Genomic DNA, 9,488 nt, shown 5'->3' on the forward strand with positions numbered 1-9,488 from the left:
TGTCATTGATAATGGGATCACATCATTGGGAGAATGATGTGATGGACAAGACCCAATCCTAAGCATAGCACTAGATCGTATTGTTCGTATGCTAAAGCTTTTCTAATGTCAAGTGTCTTTTCCTTCGATCGTGAGATTGTGCAACTCCTGGATACCGTAGGAGTGCTTTGGGTGTATCAAACGTCACTATGTAACTGGGTGACTATAAAGGTGCACTACGGGTATCTCTGAAAGTGTCTGTTGGGTTGGTACGAATCGAGATCGGGATTTGTCACTCCGTGTGACGGAGAGGTATCTCTAGGCCCACTCGATAGAACATCATCATGAGCTCAATGTGATTAAGGAGTTAGTCACACGATGACGTGCTACGGAACGAGTAAAGAGACTTACCGGTAACGAGATTGAACAAGGTATTGGTATACCGACGATCGAATCTCGGGCAAGTTCTATACCGACACACAAAGGGAATTGTATACGGGATTGATTGAATCCTTGACATCGTGGTTCATCCGATGAGATCATCGTGGAGCAAGTGGGAGCCACCATGGGTATCCAGACCCTGCTGATGGTTATTGGCCGGAGAGGTGTCTCGGTCATGTCTGCCTGTCTCCCGAACCCGTAGGGTCTACACACTTAAGGTTCGATGACGCTAGGGTTATAGGGAATTGTTACACGAGGTTAGCGAAAGTTGTTCGGAGTCCCAGATGAGATCCCGGACGTCACGAGGAGCTCCGGAATGGTCCGGAGGTAAAGATTGATCTATATGACGGATGGTTTCGCACACCAGAAGTGTTTCGGGCATCACCGGTAATGTACCGGGACCACCGGGACCACCAAAGGTGGCCCCTGGGGTCCACCGAAGGGGGGAAACGACCCCGGGAGGTAAGATGGGCCAAGTGGGGGAGGGAACCGGCCCCTAGGTGGGCTGGTACGCCTCCCCACTCAGCCCAATGCGCAGGGGAGAGGGAAGGGGGGCAAACCCTAAGCGAGGTGGGCCTAAGGCCCACCAGGGGTGCGCATCACCCCTCCTCCCTGCCCTGGCCGCCGCCCCCTCTCCCATCTGGGGCTTCCGCACCCCTTGGGTGGGAACCCTAAGGGCTGCACCCCCTCCCCCTTCCCCTATATATAGTTGAGGTTTCGGGATTGTTTACACACGGTTTTCTCTCGCTCTCGGCGCAGCCCTGCCCTTCCTCCTCCCCCTCTCTGCCGGTACTTGGCGAAGCCCTGCCGGGAGACCTCGTCTCTCCATCGACACCACGCCGTCGTGCTGCTGGAGTTCTTCCCCAACCTCTCCCTCCTCCTTGCTGGATCAAGGTGCGGGAGGCGTCACCGGGCTGCATGTGTGTTGAACGCGGAGGTGCCGTAGTTCGGCACTAGATCGGAATCACACCGCGATCTGAATCGCTGCGAGTACGACTCCATCAACCGCGTTCTAGTAACGCTTTCTCTTAGCGATCTTCAAAGGTATGAAGATGCTCTTACCCCTCTCTCGTTGCTGGTCTCTCCATAGGAAGATCTGAATATGGCGTAGGAAATTTTTGAATTTATGCTACGTTCCCCAACACAAAGTTATCTCAAATCAGCCCTAATACCTCAGTATATATAGGAGGGAGGGGAGGGGCCTTGCCTTGAGGCTCAAGGAGCCCAAAGGGGTTCGGCCGAAGGGGGGAGGAGGAATCCTCCTCCAATCCTTGTCCAACTAGGATTGGAAGGTGGAGTCCTTCCCTTCCTTCCCACTTCCCCCCTTTTTTTCTTTCTCTTTGATTTTCTTTTATCCTGCGTAGGGGCCTTCTTGGGCTTGCCCACCAGCCCACTAAGGGCTGGTGCGGCACCCCTAAGCCCTATGGGCTTCCCCGGAGTGGGCTACCCCCCCCCCCCGATGAACATCCGGAACCCATTCGTCACTCCCGGTACATTCCCGGTAATGCCGAAAACTTTTCGGTAATCAAATGAGGTCATCCTATATATCAATCTTCGTCTCCGGACCATTCCGGAAACCCTCATGATGTCCGTGATCTCACCCGGGACTCCGAACAACATTCGGTAACCAACCATATAACTCCAATACGCATAAAACAACGCCGAACCTTAAGTGTGCAGACCCTGCGGGTTCGAGAAGTATGTAGACATGACCCGAGGGATTCCTCAGTCAATATCCAATAGCGGGACTTGGATGCCCATATTGGATCCTACATATTCTACGAAGATCTTATCATTTGAACCTCAGTGCCAAGGATTCATATAACCCCGTATGTCATTCCCTTTGTCCTTCGGTATGTTACTTGCCCGAGATTCGGTCGTCAGTATCCGCATACCTATTTCAATCTCGTTTACCAGCAAGTCTCTTTTCTCGTTCCGTAATACAAGATCCCGTGACTTACAATAAGTCACATTGCTTGCAAGGCTTGTGTGTGATGTTGTATTACCGAGTGGGCCCCGAGATACCTCTCCGTCACACGGAGTGACAAATCCCAATCTTGATCCATACTAACTCAACGGACACCTTCAGAGATACCTGTAGAGCATCTTTATAGTCACCCAGTTATGTTGCGACGTTTGATACACACAAAGCATTCCTCCGGTGTCAGTGAGTTATATGATCTCATGGTCATAGGAATAAATACTTGACACGCAGAAAACACTAGCAACAAAATGACACGATCAACATGCTACGTCTATTAGTTTGGGTCTAGTCCATCACATGATTCACCCAATGATGTGATCCAGTTATCAAGCAACAACACCTTGTACATAGCCAGAAGACCATGACTATCCTTGATCAACTAGTTAGCTAACTAGAGGCTTGCTAGGGATAGTGTTTTGTCTATGTATCCACACATGTATCTAAGTCTTCATTCAACACAATTATAGCATGGATAATAAACGATTATCTTGATACATGAATTATAATAATAACTTATTTATCATTGCCTCTAGGGCATAATTCCAACAGAGCCGACGTGGGGAGGGTGTGGCGCAGTGGTGGCACGGGGGAGAGGGCGGGAGAGCCGACGCAGGGAGGAGGGCGCGTGGGAGGGGCAGCGTAGGGGAGCCGGCGTGGGGAGGGGGTGGCGTAGTGGTGACGCGGGGGAGAGGGCGGGAGAGGGAGCGGCATGGGGGAGCCAGCGTGGGGAGCCGACATGAGGAGGGGAGCCGGGGAGGGGCCAGCAAGGGGAGGGGGCGGCGTGGGGAGGGTGGAGTCGCGATGGTGAGGACGGAGCGGAGGAGCCGACATGGGGAGGGGGGCTGCGCGGGGTGGGTAGCGACGCGGTCGTGGGAGCGGCGCGGTGGAGGGGGGAGCAACCGGGAGGGGGTGGCACGGTGGTGGTGGTTTGGCGGCGTGGATCGTGGGAGAGGGAGAGATGGAGATGAGGGTGGGGATCGGGAGAGGGAGAGGGAGAGTGTGGATCGGGGTGATGAGGTGGGGGCCGGGTGGGGAGGTGGGCGCTGTTAGTGGGAAGGTGGGGAGCCGTCCCCTTTGCTGTCCGCGTGGGGATCCGGCAAACGACAAAGTGGGTTTGGGCGGACGACAAAGAGGCAGCTGATGGCAAAGGTGATGGCTCGAGCTGCGGTGACTCTTTGCTGTGGTTCATCTATTCCATCAGCTGTTTCTTTATCGTCCGCGTGGTCCATCTTTGCCGTTCGCCAGCGGATGACAAAGAATGCTGTTTGTTTTCCGACAGCTCCCGGCAAAGAGTCTCTTTGCCATCACCGAGTAGACAACAAAGAATACGAAGATGGCAAATTCCGTGATTCCAGTAGTGAACTTTTGTATTCTCGGTGAGACCGATATATGAATCTCGGCTGTACCGATATGGGTGACCTAGGGAAGATTCCAAATCTCGATGAGACCGATTCCAAAACTTGGAATTTCCGATTCTTGAAAACGACATACGAGAAACTTGGTCACTAATTTTGGTGGCACTAAATGGAATGTTGGTGGCACAGAGATGCTAGGGTTTGGCATATGTTCTGTCTCGTATGAAAATCGGTATGGCCGTGTGGAAATTCTTGGTGGCACCAATTTTGATGTTTAGGCTTTGGACATATAATTTTGTGGGAGAATGGATGAGTATTTTTGGTAGCTATCTCTAAGCACTTGAGCAACCAATTCATCATAGATACCGCATCCCCTTTTAATAGTATTGGCTTTCCTTTGGACTCATATGTGATTTCTCACAAATATAAAATGTAGAGTCTTGAAGCTTGAAGCTTGGCCAATCCTATTCCTTTCCTTCCTTGGGGCTTCTCCACACAATCCTTAGTCAATCCTCTCTGTAGACTATATCTAAAATATACTAGGTAAAAGTATTAGTCCAAGAGACAATGCATGTTATCATGAATTATAAAAACCACCAAGAGAGCATATGTGCTTTCAATCCCCCTCCTTTTGGTAATTGATGACAACATACAATCAAAGCTTCAATATCCCCCTCTTTGAAAGAGACATGACTAATACAAGCTCCACCTAAATGTGCGCAATCCCCTTTTAAGAGATGTTTGCTTTGGAGTGCATGGGCACACACATAGTAGGAGGGACAAGACAAGTCATGTGAAACTTGGTTATATGCATCAAACATATGTGAATGAAAGATTTCCATGTTAAAGACTCGTTCTTGCAAACAATATGTGCAAGAGACAAGAGATTGTCCTGAACAGGGATATGATGCATATACTTACTTTGAGGTTCTTGAGCATCTTAGCAGTAGAGTACACTTGGAAAAATAATTATTAGATAACACAAGAGTATCTTATCTTAAAGATGCAAAGAGCTTCAATAGTACCACGACATGAAAGACATATTGAAAATAGGATTTGATGATATATATGTCTCCAATAATATTTAGAACTTTCTCCCCTAAGTATGAATATGTAGGATTTTCTCTCCCCCTGAATCAAAGCATGTAAATATTGGGAGTAGGTAGGGCGAGCCAAGTTCAATCCAATGTAGGCAATATAAAATGCAAATAAAACTTTCTCTCCATTAGGGTAAGCATAAGCTTAGATAACTCTTTGATATCTCCCCCCCTAGGGATTTCTCCTCATTTTTCATCTCTCCCCCTTAACGATATCCCCCCCCCCTAGGGATTTCTCCTCATTTTTCATCTCTCCCCCTTAACGATATCCCCCCCCCGCCCCGTATGTGTAAGCTCTGATACATCTCCCCCTTTGGTAGAGACTTTTAGAAGCTTTGATATATCTCCACTTTTGCCATTAATTTCCAAAAAGGCCCGAGGGTAAGTGTTTATAGAGAGTAAGGGATCCTTGTTTCTTCTTCCTTTGTTAAGGGTTTCTTGATTCTTCTCCTCCTTGAGTATAGATAAAGGTTACTTGATATTTCTCCCCTTTATATTTTTGGATCATTTGAGGTTTCTCCCTCTTTGAAGTTTTCTCCCCCTTGACAAATTGCGGGATCTCTAGAATATGCTCTCCTTTGACATAAATTCAATAAAATCATTAAGAACGCGGGTAGCATTAATTCAGAGTCTCCAGGGTCGAACCGAGGATGAATATTGAGGCAGTTGATGTTGTATTTGCAAATCTTGTGCGAAGATTCTTGTAGAATTTTCTTTCTTCTTTTTATATGTTATATGTTATAGACTTTGGCTTCGTTAAGTCTCAATCGACTCAGATCTAATCACATTCTTTTTAAAACAGTCAACCAACTTTGTGACAGGTGTTTGAAAAAAAATTCAAAGGTGATTCTTTTTTGGAATCCTAACCCGAGTTGTGTTAGTTTTGTACATACTATTTACTCGAGCAGAGACAGAGATAGAGGGGCCTTGTGTAGCTCCCGGACCGTTGAAGGGAAGGGGAGGCCTAAGAATGGCAGGCATGCACTTTCTAATAATAAAGCATGCGCCGCTCCCTAATTATACTCCCGGCCCTCTCCCCCCCTTGGCCACCGGGGCCTCTCTTCTTCCCCACCCTCAGCCTTCTTCCCACCATGGCAGCGCGGGCGATGGGTCGAACCCAATCCGTGGACTGCGAACAAGACCCACGGGAATCATCCCTTCGGTGTTGATCATTTCGCCCCCCCTTCGCTCTCGATCGCTCTCCTCTGCGCGCGCATAATCCCCTCCCGGCTGGCTCATCCTCCTTTGCACTCGACGCACGTCGCTCGAGGCCCCCGGAAAGCTGCGCGCTTTACAGGTACGCCGGCCGGTATCATCATAATGTGAGTTTTGGAGTACGTACGTCTCGCTGTCGTCGGTACAATCCTTGAGGGGGGAAGCGAGGTCGTGAAACATACTACTTATGTGCGTGCCGTTTTGAAGCTGCGGTAGGTGGATCAGGCGATGGCGGCCAACGGCGGGCTGCTGGAGCGGCGGAGCTCCGTGCGGCGGTCCGGGAGCACGGTGAAGGAGGAGCCGGCGGCCGACCATGGCGCCGAGGAGCACGCCACGGGACCTTCCACGGGACCTTCCGGTAAGAGGCACTCAGGACTCAGGATCGATCGGTTGCCCTTCCTGTACCTTGTCGTCGTTGTCTCTCAAGAGGAGCCGCCGGTCGTCGTTTGCATGCAGACATGGACGTGATGAAGGAGAAGTTCGGCAAGCTGCTGCTCGGGGAGGACATGTCCGGGTCCGGGAAAGGCGTGCCGTCCGCGCTGGCCCTGTCCAACGCCATCACTAATCTTGCAGGTGATGACAACCCAGCTACCTACGTAGGAGTATCTGCTTACTTGCAGCTCATCTATATGAAATCAAAGGGCCTTCTATCAAAGAAAACCGATGGTAAAATAAAATGTTGGCATGGCAGCTGCTGTGTTCGGCGAGCAACGCAAGCTGGAGCCCATGTCACCCGACAGAAAGGCGAGGTGGAAGAAAGAGGTGGGCTGGCTCCTCTCCGTGGCGGATCAGATCGTCGAGTTCGTCGCCAAGAAACAACTCTTGGACAACGGCGTCGAGATGGAGGTTCGGTTGAGCAACAGCCAGTGCATCTTCTTCTTCTTCTTTTGCCCGCTCCGGTAATCTCCTCTCCTTCCTCTGCTCTGCTCGCTGCAGGTGATGTGCACGCAGCAGCGAAGGGACCTGCAGTCCAACGTACCGGCATTGCGCAAGATCGACGCCATGCTTCTCGTAAGAAACATCAACATCCAAGCAAAGTCTTCCTAGCTAGCGTATATAGCTGGCTGATGAAAGTCGTACTACTCTTTGCGGTTTTGTAGGATTACCTGGACGGCTTCAAGGACCGCAACGAGTTTTGGTACGTGAAGCGCGACTCGTGCTCCGAGACGGAGAAGGAGGAGTCCAACACGTCGGAAGAGAAATGGTGGATACCCATCGTGAAGGTCCCTCCCAACGGCCTGCCTCCGGCGTCCAGAGGCTGGATCCAGCACCAGAAGGAGCTGGTGAACCAGGTGCTCAAGGCGGCCATGGCCATCAACGCCAACTGCCTCATGGAGATGGCCATCCCGGAGTCCTACCTAGAATCGCTGCCCAAGGTACGTACGTATGACTATGAATATGACTACTACGGTATGCAAGATCATCTTCTTCATCCCAGACCCAGAGTCCTTCTCTGTGTGACGAAGCTAGCTGTTGTTGAGATATGGAAATAATTAATTAATGGAATGCAGAACGGGAGGGCGAGCCTCGGGGACGCGCTGTACCGGATCATCACGGACGTGGAGTTCGACCCGGACGACTTCCTGTCGACGGTGGACCTGACGTCGGAGCACAAGATCCTGGACCTCAAGGACCGCATCGAGGCGTCGGTCATCATCTGGAACAGGAAGGTGCACAACAAGGACGGGAAGTCCGCGTGGGGCTCCGCCGTCAGCCAGGAGAAGCGGGAGCAGTTCGAGGAGCGGGCGCAGACGCTGCTGCTCATCATCAAGCACAGGTACCCCGGCATCCCCCAGTCCAGCCTTGACATCGCAAAGATACAAGAAAACAGGGTACGTCGTAAGCACAAATTATATGGAACCCACAACTACTAGAGTAATATGCATGGATTTCAAGTGCTGACTACATATATAATTTCCCCTGGCTGGCTTAATTAGGACGTGGGATTTGCTATCCTGGAGAGCTACTCCAGGGTGCTGGAGAGCCTGGCCTTCAACGTCATGTCCAGGATAGAGGACGTGATCGTCGCCGACAACGTTGCCAGGGAGAAGGCCAAGAAGGACGCGCCGGCCGGGCCGGAGCCGGCATCGATCCCCGACGGCAGCATGGCGGACAGCATGACGCTGCTCGACTTCATGGGCTGGAACGGCGACGCGGAGGGGAAGCCCGACGACCAGTCCCCGTTGGCGGCGGAGCAGGCGCAGGACGACGGGAGGCTCATGAAGCTGCCCAACATCATGACCAACCTCAAGCAGACCTACATGGACGTCCTCGGAGGGCCTGCTCGCAATTAGATCCATCCAGGCCACAATTAACACAAGAAGATTTTGGATGTATTTTTTTCTTTTACATTACACATAGTGTACATACATATTTGATTACTATGTTCTGATAAAACTGGGCGGCCGCTTGAGTAGCCCGCGGTTTTTCACTTGTGATTTTGCACACTTGGATCAACCCTTGTTGTATCATCATTCTAAAGGATTGACCAATATATCTCATCTAGACCCAGTCTATGTATACATTAAGAAGTTTAGAGCTGACGCATCATCTTCAAGCATGCAGCTATGCAGCAACTAAATATTACCCCTGTAAGAGCAACTTCAACGCGCCGACCCAAACGAACGACGTTTTTGTCAGCTTTTTATCCGTTTGGGTTGGTCGCCCGTTCGACTTTCGGCTTGTTTAAGATTTGGATCAACGGTGCGCCCAACGCCCGCGACTCATTTATGTCCACACACATATTTAAAAAGTAGATTAAGGCAGCGACCATGCCGTCATCCAAAGTTCATGCCGACATCATGCTAGCGGCCGGCATACAATGCCAGCTACAGGAAACAGTTCATGCCGGCGCACTTGCCAGCGGCCGGCACACATGCCAGCACATAAAAAAGAACATGAGTTCAACCACAACATCGCGGTCATGGTCATGCCAACACATTTGCGAGCATACAAAAAAGGATGGCGCTCGACATTGAACTTGAGCATGTCGGTATGCATCTTCTCGAACCACGACCTCTTCCTTGGCGACACGGTGTTGAGATCCACCTTTATGATCTTCATCCCCGTCATCATGCTAGCGAGAGCCACTTCTTTCGCCTTGGTCTTGGCATTGACGGCCTCGATATCTATCATCTTGGCTTAGTTTCCCGTCTCCATCTCAAGCATCCTGTCTTGCTTCTCTGCCTCCATCTCAAGCCTCCTCCTTTGTATCTCCATGAAGGCGTTTATTTGCTCTTCCTTGTCTTGCCGGCACTTCTCCTCCTTTGAATCCTTCTTGCTCATCATGCCCTGCACAGTTGCGATCAAGGCGATCGACGCCGCATCTCGCTTGTCCTCCTTCTTGGAATTGGTCTTTCCCCACGGCCGGGCCTTCTCACCCTCCCCAACCTCCTCCACGGCTTCCTTCCTTCCATG

General features: G+C 50.8%; 1 protein-coding gene across 1 annotated transcript; it reads left to right on the forward strand.

Moving 5' to 3' along the window:
- Positions 1–5,899: 5,899 nt before the first annotated feature.
- LOC123440277 (rop guanine nucleotide exchange factor 9-like) lies at positions 5,900–8,582 on the forward strand. Its single transcript, XM_045116853.1, has 8 exons — positions 5,900–6,153; positions 6,279–6,429; positions 6,528–6,644; positions 6,763–6,917; positions 7,008–7,082; positions 7,172–7,447; positions 7,583–7,903; positions 8,009–8,582. The coding sequence occupies exons 2-8, from the start codon at positions 6,300–6,302 to the stop codon at positions 8,363–8,365; spliced, it is 1,431 nt and encodes a 476-aa protein (XP_044972788.1). The 5' UTR covers positions 5,900–6,153; positions 6,279–6,299; the 3' UTR covers positions 8,366–8,582.
- Positions 8,583–9,488: the final 906 nt, after the last annotated feature.

The sequence above is a fragment of the Hordeum vulgare genome, chromosome 3H, assembly GCF_904849725.1.
Source record: "Hordeum vulgare subsp. vulgare chromosome 3H, MorexV3_pseudomolecules_assembly, whole genome shotgun sequence".
In the NCBI taxonomy this organism is placed as follows: Eukaryota; Viridiplantae; Streptophyta; class Magnoliopsida; order Poales; family Poaceae; genus Hordeum; species Hordeum vulgare.

Bases quoted from the DNA above. Each gene is read 5' to 3' on its own strand.
- LOC123440277 (XM_045116853.1), top strand. From the start codon at position 6,300: ATGGCGGCCAACGGCGGGCTGCTGGAGCGGCGGAGCTCCGTGCGGCGG. The intron at 6,430-6,527 runs GTAAGAGGCACT...GTTTGCATGCAG, and splicing joins ACCTTCCACGGGACCTTCCG to ACATGGACGTGATGAAGGAG. The intron at 7,448-7,582 runs GTACGTACGTAT...AATGGAATGCAG, and splicing joins ACCTAGAATCGCTGCCCAAG to AACGGGAGGGCGAGCCTCGG.